Source organism: Balaenoptera ricei, chromosome 10, assembly GCF_028023285.1.
Source record: "Balaenoptera ricei isolate mBalRic1 chromosome 10, mBalRic1.hap2, whole genome shotgun sequence".
Classification (NCBI taxonomy): Eukaryota; Metazoa; Chordata; class Mammalia; order Artiodactyla; family Balaenopteridae; genus Balaenoptera; species Balaenoptera ricei.
Genome location: NC_082648.1, coordinates 6285243 through 6306247, shown reverse-complemented (window position 1 = coordinate 6306247; position 21005 = coordinate 6285243). Strand labels below are relative to the sequence as shown.

At 50.6% G+C, this 21005-nt stretch overlaps 1 protein-coding gene across 14 annotated transcripts; it reads left to right on the top strand.

Moving 5' to 3' along the window:
• Window positions 1–1193: 1193 nt before the first annotated feature.
• ZNF384 (zinc finger protein 384) lies at window positions 1194–20718 on the top strand. Of its 14 annotated transcripts, none has more exons than XM_059935206.1 (14): window positions 1194–1378; window positions 2551–2610; window positions 7749–7836; window positions 8356–8407; window positions 9341–9411; window positions 9700–9937; window positions 10173–10220; window positions 10423–10756; window positions 11603–11695; window positions 15208–15432; window positions 16133–16315; window positions 17787–17865; window positions 18650–18808; window positions 19374–20718. In XM_059935206.1, the coding sequence occupies exons 5-14, from the start codon at window positions 9346–9348 to the stop codon at window positions 19761–19763; spliced, it is 1815 nt and encodes a 604-aa protein (XP_059791189.1). In that variant the 5' UTR covers window positions 1194–1378; window positions 2551–2610; window positions 7749–7836; window positions 8356–8407; window positions 9341–9345; the 3' UTR covers window positions 19764–20718. The 14 variants fall into 14 exon arrangements, with proteins under 14 accessions (XP_059791189.1, XP_059791184.1, XP_059791188.1 ...); XM_059935205.1 differs by lacking the exons at window positions 1194–1378; window positions 8356–8407 and adding exons at window positions 1386–1636; window positions 8491–8667; XM_059935204.1 differs by lacking the exon at window positions 1194–1378 and adding an exon at window positions 1386–1636.
• Window positions 20719–21005: the final 287 nt, after the last annotated feature.

Genomic DNA, 21005 nt, shown 5'->3' with positions numbered 1-21005 from the left:
TAAGTCTTCAGAGTCTTATGTTCATTATATGCAAAATTTGGCATTACAGTTATTCCTATCCGGGTTATTTTAATCTCTAAGCAAGGAACTATTACTGTTAATAGGAGGCATTTTGATTCTGTTTCACTCAAAATAGAGCTGAGCCCAGAGGGATTCTGGTCAGATCTGGGACAGGCTGGTGGCAGCATTCATTTACTCAAATAGCATGTATTTATTTAGCATCTACTGTGTGCTCAGCAAAGCAGTGGGAGGGTACCATGTATGAGATAGTTTCTCCCGAGTTGCTGACAAACTTGCTGAAGAGTCACATATATGAAACAGTTAAAACAGCAAAAAAAAAAAAAAAAAAAAAAAGTACGGACTACATGCTGTGGAAATTCGGAGAACGAGACCGTTGGAGCAATCAAGGAAGGCTTCCTGAAAGAGTTCACATTAATTGTTCATCGATGCAACAAACGTTTACCAACTGCTTACTAAGTGCCAGGCTCTGAGGATACAGCAGCGAACAATTCAGAGTCCTTGCCCTCGTGGGGCCGATATTCCAGTGAGAAGAGGAGGACATCCAACAATATAGAATCAGGTAGAAGTGAGTGCTATGTTTAAAAGTAAAGCCGGGTGAGTAGGAGAGGGCCACAAGAACTTAAGAGACCAAAGCAAAGAGAGTAAGGGGTGTGGTTAGGCAGGGGTCGGATTCTGAGGCCTGGGAGGGGTTATTAGTTACGCTTTGGGCCTAAGGAGGGACCTCAGAAAACTACTGACACATCCTTTTCCTTTCTTTCATATTCAAAGCATTGAGACATTCTTGAGAGTATATAAGAAAAAAGAACGGTAACTCCCTACGTCTGCCTATCGCCCCTTGGGGGAAGGGAACCAGGACCCGTCTTTTAAGAATCCATACCGCCCCTCGTACCTTGATGCATAATTCATGAACCTGTCGCGTTCCCACCCTCCCACTTCCCCCGAAGTCCCTTCCGGAAGCCCGGAACCGCTGTCGTGACGGCTCGGCTCCTGCCCTTAGCAGAACCCACCTTCACTTCCGCTGTGGCGTCACATCCCTGGAGGGTCTACCGCGTCCCCGGGCAGAAGCTACTTCCGCCCCTACTTATCGTAACTTCCGCCCTGAGTATGCTTGAGCGCTAGCCGCGCCGGATGTGCTCTAGCCGCTCCCGGAAGTGACTCGACCTTTGCATTTTTCCCCCCCTTTCCCCATTGCCGCCCCCCCAACATTGCTATTTCCCTCCCTCCCCCCTTTTCGTTTCCGGCGCTCCCGCCTTCTCTCAGCCGCGGCTCAACTCCGAACCAGTGGGGGGAGGGAGGGAGGGAGGGGGCGTGGAGGAATCGGGGTTCTCGGGAGCACGAGCTGCGGCACCACTTCCGGGTGAGTGTTAGGGGAGGGAGGGGGCCACCCACTGCCTCGCGCCCCCGCCCTGCGGGTGTCTCGCGCACGATCCGTGCGTGTGAGTGTGTGGGTCTGTCTCGCGCCTAAAGTGCGTGCCCGCGCGCTCGCCTGGCGCTCTCCCCCTCCCCTCGCCCCCTCCGGGTCCTCCCACCGCACTCGGCTCCCTCCTTCCCAGCAAACGCCGCCCCTCCCGCTCTCTGGCTCCGGCTCTGGCGCCGCCGCAGCCGTCGCCGCCGGGTGAGTCTCGCGCCGCTGCAGCCGGCGCGCGCCGAGCTCTCTGCTCCTTCCCCCTCCCCTTTTCCTTGGGGGGGGCGGGGAAGGGGGGGGTCCACGATGGGACTGTACGTGTGTCCGTCCCGGAACCGGAAGTGGTTGTGGAGGAGCGGGCGATGGGGAGGAATGGGGGTGTTTAGGGGGCGGGTGTCTGTCTGGTGGGTGGCAGAGTTCAGCTCCCTGGAGAGGAAGGAGGGGCGTCCCAAAGAAGGGTCTTAGAGGAAGGGGTGGTGGGCGACCTCAGGAGAAGGCGCCCAGGGGCTGTCTCAGGGCAGCGAAGGTGTTTGGGGGACAGCCGGGGTCTCCAGTAGCTAGACCACTGTGCAGGCTGAGGGAGGTACTTCTTGGCGCAGGGCCTTGGGTAGGCAGGGGCGAAGTCCTCGCGGGGGGGGCGGGGGAGGCCAGAGGAAGTGCCTGGGCCTGAACTGGCACTGTGCCTGACACAAGGGCTTGTGCATCCCCCCCGGGTCCTCAGCTTTGCCTTCTGAGCCAGTCCTTGAGAGGCAGGGACGCTTCTCTTCTTCTAGCTCTTCTGTTCTCTAACCATCCCCACACCCCCCCCCCCCCCGCCCCCGCCTCCGGTTACCTGCGGCCCCGGGAGACCAAGAAGAACCAGTGTCTGAGCCCAGGGTTGGACCCCACGCACTGGTGGTAGAGTTCATCTTAGTTACTGGGAATTGGATGTATTTCCCTTGTATCCACATAGGGGGTGGCCCTGCACTCCTGTTGTTCTATCCTTGCATCTTTGGATTGTTGGTCGGGGGGTCCGCCTGCCTTCTGGACTGAGTGCTGATGGTCAAAGAATTCCTGAGGTTCTCCACAGTTCTCCGGTGGCTGCACCCTTACCGGCCCCTGTAACCCAGACAATTTGTTTACAGAAAGTTCAGGAGCCCTGGAAAGGACAAGGAATAAGACGGCAGGAGGAAGAGAGAGAGAGGGTAAGACAATTTGGGGTTAATGACTTTTCCAGTTTTGGGGGGCGAAGGGGTCATAATCAAATGGCCCTTTTGCGGACAGCGTCACAGAATTGTTAAAGTAATAGCAATTGTAATACTGGTGTTTGCTGTGGGAGAAAAATCAGCCTCTTCGTATTATCTCTTGAGGATACCCAGGAAGTTTTGTGCAGAAAGTTGGCACTGTACCCCATCACCTTCCATTCCCACCAGTACTCAACAAGAATGAGTTGTGAAATGCTCAAGTGAACTCACTAAGCAGTGTTGCATTGTGTCCAAAGGAGAAATTTATTCTGCTTTGGAGATAAATGGGCCCTAGTTGCCAGTGTAGCCTTTGTGGCATAGCTAATGGAATTGCTTTCCCATGTTTGGAACAAGCAGAACTAAGTTTAGAGTGGAGTTTGTATCCTTAACGTTGCATCAGTGTTTAGAGTGGATCTGGTGAGTGATTAGAATCCGTGGCGTGGTGTTATTTGAATTTGACGTGACAGGGTGAAGTTTGGGGGGAAAAAACTGATTCGTGGGTAGTTTGAAGTAAAATGGATAAAACTGTATGGAGTAGACTCCAGAAGTAGCTCTGGAAGAATTCAAAATATGAGGTTTGATGGTGATTGAGTTTTAGGTTGCCTGAAAATGACAATATATCAACCCAAAAGAGTTTGAGTTCAGAGCTTATAATCTTAGAGGTGTCTTCTGAGAACCAATTCCAGGCTGGTTTATAAAATTTATTCCCCATAGGTTTCTGAGCCAAGTTGGTGATTAAATATTAGGTGCATATTCCCTCTTCTCCAGACTTTTTTTTTTTGGTTTGTTTTTTCTTTCCTGCCTCACAATGCACAGATCCGTCAGTTAACAGTGGAATGGGCAGGGCAAGGGGAACCACTATGGCGTTCTTCCTGCAGGGTGCAGGTACAGTGGTCCAGTGGTGCCCAGGGTAGAAGGTGCTGGCTCAGATTGCCAGCTTTGTGGTGGTAGTGGTCCTGTTGGTCTCTTTGGGCATGGTGTGATGGTCTTTCCCAATAGAATTGGGATAAACCTGTTCTCAATTATTTTGTACTTGGGGGAGTTCACAGTAGGAAGTCCCCAGATCCTATTGGGATGGCCCTTCTTGAATGCCCTTAGGACCTGAGAAAAAGATTTGTTTCCTAACTGAGGAAAAATGGTCCTGTGTGTTTCCTCAATTCAAGTCCTTAGCTAATATTGCAATCTTTCTGCAGTTGTGCATTTTGGAACAGTTTTTCTCAATAGAGTGTCTGAGATCCACGTGTCAAGTTCTTTTCCTTTTTTCTTTTTTTTAATTAATTCATTTTTTTAGTTTTGACTGTTGGGTCTTCGTTGCTGCGCGCGGGCTTTCTCTAGTTGCGGCGAGCGCGGGCTACTCTTCGTTGCGGTGCGCGGGCTTCTCATTGCGGTGGCTTCTCTTGTTGTGGAGCACGGGCTCGAGGCGTGCGGGCTTCAGTAGTTGTGGCACGCGGGCTCAGTAGTTGTGGCTCGTGGGCTCTAGAGCGCAGGCTCAGCAGTTGTGGCGCACGGGCCTAGCTGCTCCGCGGCATGTGGGATCTTCCCAGACCAAGGCTCGAACCCGTGTCCCCTGCATTGGCAGGTGGATTCTTAACCACTGCGCCACCAGGGAAGCCCCTCGAGTTCTTTCTGTAGTTGAATTTGAGTTGATTGTTCTTTGCATTTCTCTTTCTTGTTAGTGCTTCTAGTTGGTGATTAGTAAGCTGGGGGCTATAGATCTGATACTTTTGGGTAGTTCATTTATAATTATGTGGTCTCTATGTAATTTCTACTAATTGTCACTAATAGTTCTCATCACATGGAAGTGTTTCTCTAACTCTCCTCAGGAGTACTTTGAGCATTTTATTCTTTTTCTTCTGTGTGTTGTCTCCATCTCAATTCCATGTGCCTTATGAATTTGTTTTAGGGGTTTTATACTCTTCCATCCTCTACCCAAGTAGAAATTTAGGAGAGTCGTAAATTACTCAGAGTCATTTACTGATGTAGGGCCTAAACCTAGATTCTGGAAGCCTTGATTCCTTGGTCCATCCTCTGGCGACTAAATTGGGTTGGTGTATTTCGTGATTTCCTAAAGGTTGGTTGTGTGAGAGAATGTTATTTTCTTGAGAAAAGAAAATCATGCTTTACCTTGGGGGAAAATAATGTAAAAATTGTAAGTACCGGGAAAGAAGTGGTGGTCTTCAGCACTTCTACGAAAACTGCAATGCTGGAGGCAGTGATGTCTTTATCCCTGGACGGCTGGTAGCACTGAGGAAGGATGGACAGATGGACAAAGCTCTGGTGCAAGAGTTCAAGTCCTCCTATGTGTTTCATGGACGTAACTTAATATTGTCTTTTTTCTTCACCTTCTCAGTCTTCCAAGGTTTCTTTAGAGATTGGAAAAGGAGTATGTAGTTCCTGAACCTCTTGAAAGGAAAGTGCTGTCCAACTTAATTATAGTAAACGCCTCTTCTTATTGGAGAACAGCGGAGGCATGGTGCGGTAGTAAAGTTGGAATTAGAACCCAGATTTTCAATCTGCCAACAAAATCTTTCCATCTACTGTGTTTTTCCTTCTTTCCTGAGTTTTGGGGCTATAATAGAAGCCTGCCTCTTCCTTCCCAGTCTAGGGTAAACCCCTTCTGGTTTGTTTTTAATGTGTTGGCATAATCATCAAAACTGATGCTCTGTGGGGAATTTCCTGGTGGCCTAGTGGTTAGGATTCGGTATTGTCACTGCCGTGGTCTGGGTTCTATCCCTGGTCGGGGAACTGACATCCCGCAAGATATGCGGCGTGGGGCTTCCCTGGTGGTGCAGTGGTTGAGAATCCGCCTGCCAATGCAGGGGACACGGGTTCGAGCCCTGGTCTGGGAAGATCCCACATGCCGCAGAACAACTGGGCCCGTGAACCACAATTACTGAGCCTGCGCGTCTGTAGCCTATGCTCCGCAACAAGAGAGGCTGCGATAGTGAGAGGCCCGCGCACCGCGATGAAGAGTGGCCTCCGCTCGCCGCAACTAGAGAAAGCCCTGGCACAGAAACGAAGACCCAACACAGCCAAAAATAAATAAATAAATAAATAAATTAAAAAAAAAAAAAAAAAAAAGATATGCGGCGTGGCCAAAATACAAAACAAACAAACAAAAGAAAACTGGCGCTCTGTTTAGAGATGAAGTTTCCCTGTAATATCGTTACTTTCTTCGGGTTTTAAGAATGTTCATATGGGCGTACCTGGATGTCAGGATGGTTTGGTGGGCGTTCCTCCATGCGTGATAGAGAGTTGAAAGGAGAAGTGGTAAAACAACGGTTGGCAGGTATTTCAGTGAGCTGGCGCCAGGGCACCCTGTGACACAACCCCAGGGGGCGCCATTTACATCACATTCTGGCATCAGAACAGTGTTGACCCTTTTTCCGGTGTCATCCTGCAGGCAGATATTGCTTCCAGTTGGGCAAGCAGGGCTCCCCGTGCACCCCCCTTTTGGGCTGACGTATTTATCAGGAGCCCACAGACACGTTTATCATTTTGTCCTAGGAGCAGCTGTGGTTCTGATCTTCAGCTTTGTTCTTTTAAGAACCAAAGCAGAGTGAGAAACTGGGTATCCAGAGGGGTGGAGGGGCCTTTTCTTCTATTTACCCCTTCCAGACAGTCTGGCCTTTTAATTCAGACCCCATCATTCTAAAATCAGTTTTCTTGGTGGCCAGGTGAGGTTTCACTGGATGTGGACAGAGAATACCATCTTTCACTGCATTTTGCTGTCATTGAAAACGTCGGTTTTGGTGTTTGCTTTTTTTTTTTGGCAGCCATGCTGTGGCTTGTGGGATATTAGTTCCCTGACCAGGGATTGAACCTGGGTCCTTGGCAGTGAAAGTGTGGAATCCTAACCACCGGACCACCAGGGAATTCCCTGAAAACTTCATTGTTGAAAGCATTTATTGAGAACTACCTGAAAAGTATATAGTCCATTTCTGGAAATAGTCTAAATTTTGATTTGTGAATGAAGCCCCAGCATCAGAGAGCATGTACTTAAGTTGGTCTCTTGTAGGACCCTTTCCTAGCTTGCCTTTGGTCCTGGGTTCAGGTCCCTGCTCTGCTATTCACTGTTTGCCTCCAGTTTCCTCATTTGAAAAATGGGTAACACAACATTATAAATCAACTATATTTCAGTAAAATGTTTTTTGAAGAGAAAGAAAAAAGAAAAATAGGGATTGCACTATCCTGCTTCATAGAATTGTTGTGGGATTAAATGGTGTGGTGGTTGTAAAGTGCTCAGAACAGTACCTTGAACGCAGTGGGCTCTTAATAGATGCTAATGGTGGTGGTGATATTGTCCTCCAAGTCACTTCGTGCCCCTCTGTAACAACCTACAGGCCATGTTTGACTCAGAAACTGCTTCCCCTGAGCCCCTGGCAGGACACTAAGAGTGGATGTAGTTTGGGCATGGGGAGGAGCCCTGTTCGCCAGAATCCTGAGGACAGCCTTATTTTCAGGCTCTCACTTCCTCCCTCCTAAATTTTCACATCCGTAATGCGTTCACTTCCTTGTCTCTTTAGGGGGATATTATGATTAGATCCTCCTTTCCTTTACTCTCCAGCCTGATTCTCTACTGCATTTCCACCACAGCCGCCACCCTTGTCGATTTCATGCCTCTCAGCTAGAAGGTTAGAGGGATGGGGGCTGTCGGAGCCCTTGGCTTGGCTTTCAGGGTCTGTATGCGTAGTCTGCTGCCACTTGGTTCACCAAGTATGGAATTGCCTACTGGGTGATGGGTCCTGTGTTAGAGCCTGGGGGCAGTTCAAGATGTGGCCCCCGCCTCCCCCAAAGCTGGGCAAGATCGGGTCCCCTTACACTGTGATCTCACTGTTTCTCAATGTACATTGCCCACGGACGGCCTGAGGCTCAAGGCCCTTTATAAAGCTGGCAGGGAACTGGGTGGCACCTGTGTGGAGAGTGTCTCGTTTTATTGCGTTTATAACTCGGGGAGCAGGATTTGTCTGTGCCTGACCCTCAGGGCATTTAAAGTTGAGTCTCATTTGTGTGAAGCTGTGGTAGCCACAGATTTGCTAGTCTACTTTGCTACTTTTGGGGAAAAATAGGCTGAAATTCAGTTCTGCTTCCCTTTATAGGTTTTATGAAAATTCAGAGTGTTGTTCAATAGAGCAAAAAATGTGATGAGACTTCTGGAAAAGGACCAGGAACACCGTTACATTTAGAGTGAGATCTTTTGCTTCACCTCCTTTGCTGAAGAACTTTCCTGGTTTCCTTAGTCACTGCTTGAGACCCAGTTTCTCTGCCCAGTCTCCCCACCCATCTCTTAGAATCCCTGGTGTCCGCCTCCAGCATGTCCTCAGTGGGGCCATGTGTGTGACCAGGCTACAAGTGACAGCGTCCTGTGGGCCCTTCTGCCCCTCCTGGAGCTTGGCCGCTCTTGGCCCAGAGCAGCACCGCCACCGCAGTGTTAATGTTTATTCCCCCCCCCCCCCCCGACTTCCCCTTCCCACCGGTCTCCTCCTCCCGCTTCACCTGCCTTCTGCCAGCCTGGATCTCTGGATCTCTCCTGGTCCAGGCTTTTGGGAAGCTACCCTGGACCGATAGCCTGCAATTAAGCCTCGTTAGGAGAAGCGATCAGAGTATGAAAATGAGTGGTGGGATGCCTGGGTTCCGGACCCATCTGTGACTTGCAACATGATTCTGAGGGATTCCTTTTCTCGCTTCTTATTCTTCCCTCCCCAGGTTTTAAGCTTACTTGTCATCCGCGTACAGAGGAGAACTTGAACTCTTAGAGGTATAGTGTTTGAGAACTACAGAGGAGTCTGGTAATGTGTGTCTGTTCTGACCCACCATTTTCCCTGTTCTAAATCCCTTTAGGCGGAGATCTGGGGTGCTGGTGTTAGAAACAGTCCCCCTTTTTTTTTTGGCTGTGCCATGTGGCTTGCGGGATCTTCGTTCCCCGACCAGGGATTGAACCCGAGCCCTCGGCAGTGAAAGCGCAGAGTCCTGACCACTGGACCGCCAGGAAATTCCCTAGAACCCCTTTTAAAACTGGTAACTCCTAGGTTCTTACTGCTCAGTCCAGTGTGTGTGGTACCCAGGGCAGCATCACAGATGTTCTTAGACCTTGGTGGGATCCATGGGGCGTGGGCCCCTAATATCATCTGGTACCCCAAAGACCTTGATTCTGATTCTCGCCAATTTCATTCTTTAATTCTCTTGGGCATTTTGTATTCTGGCCTAGAACCTTTTCAGGCTACAGGGAACTATAGACATGTCAGTTGGAACCCTTGAAATTTTTTATTTCAAGGAAGATGGATTTGAGAGGAACAATGATAGGTACCCTGGCTGTTTTCAAGCCGACCGGTGATCTGCTTTGTGTGGGCCTTGGGCCCATGCCTTCCTCTCTCATGACTTCAATTTCTCTTTTTGTCAGCAAAAGAAAGAAATACCAATTCTGTTTATTTGGGGTACAGGAAACATTGTGTGGGTAAATGAGATGTGTGTAAGTTCTTTCACCAGCATCTGAACTGGGATAGCCTCTGTTGGATGGGGATATAGTGGTGAATGGCTCTGACCAAAGGGACTAATATGCTAGATCCTGAGGTCTTGACTACTCATTCCCAGCCCTGTGGGAAGAGACCAGGAGCGCCTCAGCGCCCCTTCCCCATTGCTCAGCTGCTTCAGATTATTCCTGAGTGTGATGTGGTCTCGTTTCCTTCTTCAGGTAGAATGGAAGAATCTCACTTCAATTCTAACCCGTACTTCTGGCCTTCCATCCCCACGGTCTCAGGACAGGTAGGTGGTGTTTGGTTTTTTGCTCCTGCTCCACTGTGTACTTTTTTCAGCTCTGAGTAGCAGGTTCTATTACCGTGGACACTGAAGCAAGATAAATCCCATGCTGTTTCGCCAGGCCCCCTATCATTGAGAATTACACAGGGTTTCTGTTCAGCCTCTCTCCGGAAGCACAGACATTAACCACCCGCCTTGTGATCCCCACAGAGGACGGACAGCGCGAGGTGCCGAGGGAGCGGACCGACTCGGGACTCTCCCTCAGAGGCCGCTGTCCCGTTCCTTTCCTTTCAGATCGAGAACACGATGTTCATCAACAAGATGAAGGATCAGCTGTTGCCAGAGAAGGGCTGTGGGCTGGCTCCGCCCCACTACCCCACCTTGCTGACAGTGCCTGCCTCGGTGTCCCTGCCCTCGGGCATCAGCATGGACACGGAGTCCAAGTCAGACCAGCTGACCCCGCACAGCCAGGCATCCGTCACCCAGAATATCACGGTGGTCCCTGTGCCGTCGACAGGACTGATGACCGCTGGTGAGCACCCTCGCTCTTCTCCAATCTGAGGTGTTGATCTTCCATGATCAGTACCCCAGGCTGGAGGGCGCCAAGGACATGGGGAGTGGGATATGTGTTTGATTACTCAATCAGATTTTTATTAAGTGCCTACTGTGTGCCTAGCAATGCGCTAGGCATTGTGGGCGATACAAAGAAGTAGAAGATGCGGTCCCTGCCTTTGAGGAGGTGACATTCTTTCCTTCTCTGAATCAAGGAGTCTCCTGTTCTCAGAGGTGGAGAAGAGAAGGGAGTCAATCAAGGGGTAAATCTCACTGTTACCGGGGGCGGGGTGGGGACAGGGGTTAGGAGACCATTTTTTTTCTACAGGGTTTGGGGTTTCCTGTATACTCTGGGCGGGGGGGCGGTGGTGAGGGGTTAAGTAGACAATGATCTGGGGAGAATGACGTAGGACTAGGATCAGGGCTGGGCAACGTGACACCATCTCCTTTTTCTCACAATCCTAGGTCCCGGCTTGGTTATCACATCCCCCTCAGGCTCCCTCGTGACCACAGCCTCATCAGCTCAGACCTTCCCCATTTCGGCTCCCATGATTGTCTCAGCTCTTCCCCCTGGCTCACAAGCCCTGCAGGTGGTCCCTGACCTCTCTAAGAAGGTAGCATCGACCCTAACAGAGGAAGGAGGCGGCGGCGGCGGTGGCGGTGGCACTGTGGCCGCTAAGCCCCCCCGGGGCCGAAAGAAGAAGCGGATGCTGGAATCGGGGCTGCCCGAGATGAACGACCCTTACGTCCTCTCCCCTGAGGATGACGATGACCATCAGAAAGACGGCAAGACCTACAGGTAAGGATCAGAGCCGGGGGCAGGATGGGGCGCGGCTCTCTCAGCTTCCCTGCCCCCACGGGGCTCCGCGCTCTGGCAGCTTCCACCTCAGATCCACGTGCATGTCAGGTGTTCTGTTGAGGGGTAGGAAGGTGGAGCTTCTGGCCCTTCTCTGGCTCCTCTTCCCCAGGATGCAGACCCATTTCACCCCTTCCTTTTTTGAGGTCTTCAGCATTGACTTATTTTGGGGTGATGTAATGGAATTTCTTTCTTGTAATGAGGCTTTAGACTGGGTTTGAGACTCTTGTCTCCAGCTCCTTTTTGGTTTCTACATTTTCCATTCCTATTTTTCCAAGAAACATTTCTAGTAAGCCCCTAACCTTAACCGGTGTGCTATCCATTGGTTCTTGGGCCGTATTTGAGCATTGAGCCTGCCTGACCCTGCATGGTTGGGATGATGGGAGGGGTCTGTATAAAAAGGTGGAACGAATAGGATACCTCCCCTTCCCCCCTGTGGAATATATGCTTGTGAAATGGCTGTTTGCTCACTTTCTCATTCATGGAAGTTCTTTTGATCCTCCACTTCCTTTAAGTCGTCCATTGCCAAAAAGCATTATAAGCATATTTGCATGTGGTACTATACAAAAATAATTACATATCTAAACTCCCTGCCCTTGGAAAGGTGGAAGTCTTTTAATCCCTTTGAGAACCGTCAAGGGCCCTAGTGGGTTTGGGGAGTCTGGTCCCAGTGTACAGAGTGGAATAACCACCGTCACAGCTTTGACGCAGACAGGGGTAGATGTGCATGGCTGGGAGACTGGGTCTGTCCTTAGTGTACCGAGATGGGCAATGTTGTTCCCATTTTAGGAGCGAAGGGAACTGCGGCACAGGAAATGGACAGAGCCTTGGGCTCATGGATTCAGTTCCCGGCTCCACCACGAACTTGCTGTGTGACCCTGGGCAAGTCCTTTTCCCCTCTCTGGGCCTCAGTTTCCTCATCTGTAAAATGGGGAGAATTCTGTTTATGCCTCCCAGTTGTTGGGAGTATATATCAAATGAGATTTGAAATGTTGGGAACTTCGAAAGAGATGAGAAATAGTCATCATTTAGCATTTACTTTTATGTGTTGTACACTTCTACCATGGAGAGTTCAGAGCGTTTAAATCCGTCTTTGTAAGTCAAAATGAGGGGAGTGTTGCTATGCAGAAAGTATTGAGCACTGCAGAATTCCAGCTCATAATCTGAAAGTTCACTGCAGCTTTATTATTACAGGTGTACCCCACTTTACACAGTAAAAGTGTTCCTGAACAATGTTTACATCATATCATATTATAATATTATAAAGGTACTTGACAAGTTTGGTTCATTTAAAGGTATCATTCCATAAAATGAAAATCCCTTTTAAATTTATTTTGTAGAAATTTGGGTTTCTATGTGTTGGCTTAAAGTGAGGTCATTGTGACATGGAGCTACACCTGAACAAGACCGGTTGTTGCAGGATCGGGGGGAGGGCCCCCCGACACTCTGTAGGGCCCTTCACATGGATCAGCGCCATCTGGTTCTGCCGAGGGTTCTCTCTCTCTGTCTTCCGGACCCACATGAAAGCTATTTCTGGACTTCCCACACTGTGCATGTGCACAGAAATGTGAATATACAACTGGAGGGCAGCCCTGATAGGATTTCCCACACACTACCTCCAGGTGACTAAAGAGAACTCTGAATTTAAGGGGGACTGATGATGTTATAGGTAAATGGAATTTCTTCAGAAACTCAGAACTCTGAGGCTCTAAAGGAATTTTTTAATCACGAAGAATCCCTGTTTTGATGCGGGTGTGGGTCAACCACATCCATTCCTGTGGTCTGTGGCATTTGTCTGGGTATTGGGGGAACTGGGTTCTTTTTCTCTGGGCAAGTCAACTTATTTCTAGTAAAATTTGAAGACCAATCGTGGCCCTCATCTATCCTGTGGAAATGTTCTGAGGGAAAATCAGAGTATCTGAAAGTGTTTTTGAACATCTTAGGGAAAAAAGGGTTGATAATTCAAAGCGGTTACTGTAACCAAGGCCATTGCCTTGCATGCCTCCAAGGGAGCGCCCTTGTGGTGTCGGGTGTGAGTGGTGCCCCCTGGAGCTGTGCGCCGAGCGACACGGCCGCTGCCCACGGCCACAGCTCTCCTAATCGGGTTTCTTTCCCGGCACCTGACACCTTGCATTAGGCTTGTACTTACTTGGCTTCTCTGTAGTTTTAGTGTTTAAACATTTCTGGCAGATGATAGGATGGTCCAGCTTCCCCCTGCATACCTCTAGTGTGAGGAGTCTTAAGGTTAGGTGAGAATGAATCACTCTTCGCCCTTTGGCAGATTGCTTTACCTTTCTGAGCCTTGGTGCTCCTTTCTGTAGAACAGGGATAGCACTTGTCAGGTGGTTTTAAGGAGCGGAAACAATGTGTTTAAAAGGACCTCATTGGAGCCCGGCAGTATCAGGCACAACAACAGGTGGCAACTATTACTACCGTTATTATTATGTTGTTATTATGATTATCCTTATTATACTCATACCTCTGGAGACAGCTCATTTTGTTGCCAGTCCATTATTGATGAGTTTAAGTTTTGCAGATTCTTCCCTAGTTGAAAACTTTGAAGAAGAGGGTTATTTTCTCTTCTATAATTAATTTCAGGTTAAGGGGTGCAGTTATGTGTTCAGCATTCACAGGCAAACTAATGAGGTTTTGTTTGAGCTAAAATCATTCCACCTGTCTGAGAAATCTTAGTGGAGGGAAGTTATTTTGTAACTCTAGTGCAGTTCCTCTCCAAGTGACAATGTGTCTAGTTTTCTAACCTCAGTTTTAGTGGAATATATAGTAGCATGAGCTCATTCATCACTGGTGCTGCTAACATTAACGCAGTTTTATTGTTAGAGAATGCTTGGCTTACCATTGACTATCCTGGGTGTTTGCTGGCCCTTTTGGGGGGTTATTTATCTCTCCATTTTACAGAGCAGAAAATTGAGGTCTAGATTGATGAGCAAGCCTGTAGCTGAACCCTGAGTAGAGCCCCGGTGTCCAGACTTCCATTGGCTGTGTCCTTTGGACCCTGCTAACTGTAAACAGAACCTCCCACCCTCGCCCACAGTGGTTGGGCATCCCAGACAACAGCCAGGGGTTGGTAAACAGGTAATGGGATTTCTTTCAGAATTATCAAGTGACTAGAGAACTAGAAATGGGCCTCAATGATTGCATTTTTAATGGCAGCATTAATACAGGAACCATACCCCCAAGTAACAGTGGTCTCTTCTTCTCTGAGGAGCTCAGAGTTCTTTTTAGTCTGCATCTCAGTTATTCTCTGAATATTCTCTTGGGATCAGGAAAAAAGCAGAAGTCACCTTTCACCATCCTAAGCCCCTCTTAGAGAAGTTGGGGGGGACCCAGAGAAGAGGGACTTGCCCCAGTTGCCTGGCTTCTAGGCTGCGGCCCTTGCTACCAGCCCACATTGTGTGCTGGTGAGTTGTTTGAGTGATAGGGTTCCAGCTCACATATAGATAGCTTTCGCCCAGTGAAGTCTGAATAGTTGTGACTTATCTTGCCCACAGGCCTCCTTATTTGATATTGTTGGGCAGTATCAGAGCAGGAAGAAGGATTACCAGCTCAGATGATGCATGAAAGTATATTCAGATGATACCGTTGTCAACCCGAAGTGCTGGCATTGTGCTAGGAAAGGAAGCTCAGTATTTTGCCAGTCTTTTTCTCCTTAATATTTGAGGGGTACAACCCACTCCAGCAGTTACGTTGGCTCATTGCGGAAGTAATTCTCACTTGATTGCCAAGGGGCTGGGGGCTGGGGGGAGTCGGTGGGACATCAGATACAGAGCAGAGGGCAGACATATGGTTTGGGAAAGCCCCCTCCACAGAATCCTGATAATTCTTCACCTCATCCCTCTAGAAATCACTGGCAAAAAGGAGAAAATCTGTGAGAGAAGACAATTATCTGAGGAGACAGAAAAGTCCTCTGAGAAATCTAGTCAGTTTGTCCTCATTGTCACCTCAGGAGCTTGAGGATTACCTGAGGGATGTACTTTCTCCACGGGAGACTGGGGAAAAGGGTTCTTTAAAAGTCTGAAGTCAAGTTACAGGCAGAAGGAAAACAGAAGTTAGGTGATATTCCTGGTCTGGTGAAAGCCATGTCAGCCCAGGGCCTGTAATGAGATTTTCCTGTCTTACCTGATTGAATTCTTGTTTATGTACACACTTAGGGAGTCCAGGCATTCAGCAATCACTTATTAAATACTTGTGTTGGGCTGTATTAGAAGTGCAGGCTGTAAAGAGAGATAAAATAGAGCTCCTCCTCTCGAGGGCCTCGCGCTGTCGCTGGAATAGAAGAGAGATCAGATAGGCTGGCATCTTTGGAAGTGGCGGGGCGGGTTCAGCAACGCCCTCTCAGTGGGCAGGGCCGTAACCGCTGCCCTCCCTTGGCCCAGGTGCCGGATGTGCTCCCTGACGTTCTACTCGAAGTCGGAGATGCAGATCCACTCCAAGTCACACACCGAGACCAAGCCCCACAAGTGCCCGCACTGCTCCAAGACGTTCGCCAACAGCTCCTACCTGGCCCAGCACATCCGTATCCACTCGGGGGCCAAGCCCTACAGTTGTAACTTCTGTGAGAAGTCCTTCCGCCAGCTCTCTCACCTCCAGCAGCACACCCGGTAAGGCTGCTCTCAGTCTCCGCCTGACTCCGTGCCGTGGACCCCTCACCCCGAGGCCACGTGGCCCACGGCTCCTCTTTTCTCCACATGTTTTCTTTCGTCCCTTTCAACTCTGCCCTTTGGGAGCCTCGATTCTCTCCCACTGCTGTCTGTGAAAACTAAACTACATATCCCTGCAGCTTGGGGGTGGTGCCTGGAAAATTGTGCTCTCCGGTCCCAAAGTCTGGAACGATTTGTGTGGCTTCTCTCTGTGTCTGTGTTTGGAAGTCTTCTGCAGAGCAGGCCCTGCTTTTACTATATGCTTCAGTTCAGAGCCAAGGTGTGCATTCAACCTCAGGTCCATGGGGAACAGGCGGTGTTGGTCTTTGTTCAAATTACTGTTTGGAAGCGGGGTGTCTGTGGTGAGTGTGTGACGTTGGCACAAAGCAGAGGGCTGACGAGACCGAAATCTTTGAGGTTACAGGAGCCAGGGGTGCAGCTCTTCATCATCTCACTGCCATTCTAGCCACCGACTTAAGATCAGCAGCAACCTAGATGTGGGTGTCCTCTTCACGAGCCTCTCCAGGCCGGCGTGGGTTTGAGGGGGAGGGAGGAGGGGTACTCTCATCCGTCAAGCAACATCATTTCACCCAGCGGAGAGCTGAGCCCGTGGTGTCGAACCGCTCCCTCCTCCCCCCTTCCCTCCTCTCCTCTCCGGCAGGATCCACTCCAAGATGCACACGGAGACCATCAAGCCCCACAAGTGCCCGCACTGCTCCAAGACCTTCGCCAACACCTCCTACCTGGCCCAGCACCTCCGTATCCACTCGGGGGCCAAGCCCTACAACTGTTCGTACTGCCAGAAGGCCTTCCGCCAGCTCTCCCACCTCCAGCAGCACACACGGTAAGGGAGAGCGGCGGGCTACTGCCCCCCGCCCCGCTGGCATGCCCTCCCCACCCCCGCCCCGGACACACACAGCAACCCGCATGCGGGGGGCGGGGGAGAGACCCGGCCGGAGGAGAGCACGGCTGGCATCTGGGAGGAAGACCAAGCAAGACTGGAGACACAAGTGGACGCTCAGAGAGCCTTTCTGGGGCAGAAGTAGCGCCGAGGAGACACAGTGACTGGGGGACATTTCCTGATCCGAGGGAGGAGGAAACTCACTGGGAGCAGAGCCGACGTTTCCTTCCCTCGTTTCCCTCCCTGGAGACACCTGTGCACACATCCTGCAAGATTCTCTCCTCCATGCCAAAGCAGGGCCATTTGGTTGGAGAAGACCCTCCCTCTAGCCCTTAGGGCACCGATTATGAACGGGAGATATAATCAGATTTCAGCTGGTTACCAACCCAGCGACACCTACAGCACCAAGCAAGGCTCCAGGGGATGCCAGGAGTACAGAGGAGAACAAAGCGCGGCGTAAATATTCACAGAGAACTGGCAGATGAAGCGAAAATGCTCCCCCTCCGTAAGGATGCGCACTTTGTCCTGTGAATCTGGAGTGGCTCGGAGGTGAGCCTGCTTCCTGGAAGAGCTGATGGTCTCCTTCAGTGGGATCTCAAGTTGAGCTGGAGTCCAGACCCCTGCTGGCCACAGGTCTCCTCTCCCGGCTGCTTCTGGAGGTGGCGATCCCTCTTAAAGTGGTCCGACAGCTTGCTTCTCGAAGAGGAGGAATCGGGCTTTCCTCACAAGGAGACGTGTCCTGCGAGGTTTTCAGGATTTTATACCCGGGATCTCGAAAAGCACCTGGTCACAGAGATGCTTCTGAAGTCCCTGCCGAGGAGCAGGGGTCCGCCGACCTTCAAGTCCTTGGCTCGTCTTAGCAGAGGGCCCTATAGTGTTTGGAAAGAGGTCAGATCAGTACTAAACTAGGCATTTCCTGCCGTTAGGGGCCGAGCCGGGAAAAGCCCCAAGGAGCTTCCACCAGCATCGTTGCTGCCGCCCTTCACAGTTCACATAACTCTGTGCTTTTCTTTGACCCCAGAACTTTCTCTGCGACTGGTGCTAATAAGGCTGAGGGGGTAGTTTCTGGCTGTATGTTGGGGGCCAAGGGAGAAGTGTTATGTGTTTCTTTTTTCTCGCCGTGTGTTTTATCTCACGTTTCTGAACTCTCGTGAGAGCCGGTGACCGTAGGAGCTGCCTTGGCTACCAGATCGTGGCCTCCCTGCGCCTTGGCTGCCAAGCCCCCGGCCCTCCCCCAGCAGAGAGGAGCCCAGCTTGAGCGGAGTGTTGCGGGCAGCGAGCAGCAGTCGGGCCCGCTGGCCTGAGCCGGCGTCTCCTGGAGGCCCACCCTGTGCTCCCAGAGGAGGCCTGTTAAGGCGCTGGTCCCTGAGCGGCCTTGCTGATGTCCTTCCCCTTCTTCTCTCGTCCCGTGCAGAATCCACACCGGGGATAGGCCGTACAAATGTGCACACCCGGGCTGCGAGAAAGCCTTCACACAGCTCTCCAACCTGCAGGTAGGTGTTCCACCCTCCACACGAGGCCTTGAGTCTAAGACTTGGGGTCACAGTGCCGTTTGACTAGTACAGTGGTTCTCAAACTTCTTCAGGACGCTTTACATTCTTAATAGTCACTGGGGAGCCCAAAGAGCTTTCGTTGATGTGGGTAACACCAAATTACGTAGACATTATGAAACTGAAAAACTATTTAGTAATTTGTTTAAAAATAACAAACCCCATTGTAATTAACATAAATAACATATCTCTTAACCTCCCTTCCCGCAAAAAGAAGTTCAGTGAGAAGAACGGCATTGCTTTATGTTTATGCACGTTTCTCTAATGTCTGGCTTACTAGAAGATGGAGAGAGTCTCTTATCTGCTGCGTTCAGTCTTTACGATATTACACATCATGTAATCTCTATATAGTCATGAAAGAATGAGAGTGAAAAGGCGAACAGTGTCTTATTATTATTATTATTATTATTATTATTTTGAAAATAGTTTTGACCTTGTGGGCCCCCTGAAAAGGTCTTGGTGTTCCCTAGCAATCCCCACGCCTCCCTGTGAGAACCACCGGACTAGTGGGACCAGGTGTAGCCACCATCCTGACTTGAAGGATCCTGCGGGATGCTGCTTCCCTTAGCTGGTAGCATCTGAAGTTTCATTTGAAGCAGTTTCTGTTGCCTTTGGACGGAAGAGAACCCAGGAGGCCTGGCACCCAGTCCAGGGCTTTCCATTAAGGTCAAAGAGGCAGGAGGGCAGAGTCTGACGCACCCATCCTGATTTCTCCTTATTTTCTCAGTCCCACAGGCGGCAGCACAACAAAGATAAACCCTTCAAGTGCCACAACTGTCACCGGGCGTACACAGACGCAACCTCGCTGGAGGTGCACCTGTCCACGCACACAGTGAAGCATGCCAAGGTGTACACCTGCACCATCTGCAGCCGGGCGTACACGTCGGTGAGCACTCGGAGCCCCCCTCCCCTTCCCCGCAAGCGGCTTCACCCCGCCTTTCTGGTAAAGAGCTGCCGCAGTGAATACACCCCATCCCTTGCTCCAACTTGCCAGGATCAGTAAAGAGAACAGAAATTGAAAAGACCCAGGGCTGAGGAATTTGGGGGATGCCTGGTCCCTTAAGCCTATAGCGATTGCTCAGCAGTGATTTTTCATTTTACTTAGACATAGGACAAAAGAAAGCGTCTTGAAATTGTGAGAGACGAGAGATTTCAGTTAGATGTTCTCCGTTAGACTCCAGAAGAAGGTGGTCAGGTCGTTCCATTCAGAGATCTTTGAGAAAGTGACAGCTTTCCCCGTGCCAGTTGAATGCCCACGGTTACCCTAAAGGTCCCCCCCTTGCCCACCCGGTGCGAGCACTGGAAGCGGCTCACGGGGAGAACGCGCGTGGCTCCAGAACACCTCTGTCTGTGTAAGCGTCGTTCTGTTCCAGGTAACAGCCCAGGGCGCTGGTTACAGGGAGCTTCCTGCCTTCTCTTCCTTCCCTCAACCCCTCTTCCATCCCCCTCAGGAGACGTACCTGATGAAGCACATGCGCAAACACAACCCTCCTGATCTCCAGCAGCAGGTGCAGGCGGCGGCGGCGGCGGCGGCGGTGGCCCAGGCCCAGGCCCAGGCTCAAGCCCAGGCCCAAGCGCAGGCTCAAGCTCAAGCTCAAGCCCAGGCCCAGGCCCAGGCCTCCCAGGCTTCGCAGCAGCCACAGCAGCAGCCGCCACAGCCTCCGCACTTCCAGTCCCCGGGGGCGGCCCCCCAGGGCGGGGGTGGCGGGGACAGCAACCCCAATCCCCCGCCCCAGTGCTCCTTCGACCTGACCCCCTATAAGACGGCAGAGCACCACAAGGACATCTGCCTCACCGTCACCACCAGCACCATCCAGGTAGAGCACCTGGCCAGCTCGTAGAGACCTGTGCTGCCGTCCCCCGGGGAGAGGGGAAAGAGGCTCTGGTCCCTTCTTTCTCCAGCTCCTCTTGGTGGGAAAAGTCCTCTTCTTCCTTGACAGGCCACGGCTCCATCTCCTTGGGCCTCAGGCATGGCCTTCTCTCACAGGATACCATCCTTATTGTCTCAGCTCCTCTTCCGAAGGAACGTCAGCCCTCCTGAATGGCAGAGGAGTACTGAGCTGGCCGCATAATCCAGCAGCCTCCCGCCTAAGCGTAGCTTTTAACATTGGGGGTTGGTGCTCAGGGGAGGGGTTTGCTATGACCTCATAGAGACTTTTCCAGCGTGGGCACTTACTCTCTCCTCACCCTCGTAATCCTCCAAGCTCGGGCTGACAGAGGACTAGAGGCTGGCACTCCCAGACGTCAGAGGAGGGAGCCCTAAATGCAAGCAGCCTCCTGTTCTGTTCTTGCCTGCGAAAGAACAGAGGTTCCTCCCGTGCCCCTGTCCCTGGGAGCCGTTTTCTTCCCCTCATGATCTCACCTCACTTCCTACCTGATGCTGGAGGGAGGTCTGGGGCGGGTCAGACCCCCTTTATTTGTAAAGGGGCGAGGGCCGAGATGTGGTCCCCAAGGGGCCGGAGATCCCCAAAATGGCCGACGGTGGCTTAGAAGTGTGGGTTATGGTTTTCCTTGGAGCCTCTCCCCCTCTCTGCCAGCCGAGGCCCTGTGCTCAGTCTCCCCGTCCCCACCCTAAGGAGCTGCGGGTTCTTTATGAAACCCCACAATAAGGGGGCTGCAGAGAAGGGAGAGTTCGGGGCAGAGGCAAGGACTGGACTTAGCTCCCTAGGTGCCACGGTCAGTTGCCGGACACGGATTTATATATAAATATATATATATAAATATATATATACCCACTCATCACGGCCATCTTTGTTGTAACCATTTCTGTGTTTATAAATGCATTATCTCTGAGAATTTTCATATTTGATGTTTTGTTTATTTTTGTCCCTTTTGTTTTTCTCCACCCTGTCTTCTGGCCAATGGCATTTTTATTTCCTTTCGTCTTTTTTTTTTTTTTTTTTAAATCATGGCAGATTTCAGAGAAAAGAGAAAATGGAAAAAAAAAAATCAGGAAACCAGTTGTTATAAAGTAATTTAAAATGAGGAAAAAAAGAAAAACTTATGTACAAAACCAAGGGGTGTTTTTAGAACCTTGTATAGAAATAAATTCGTGTAAAAGGATCAGAGGCAGTGGAGCTACT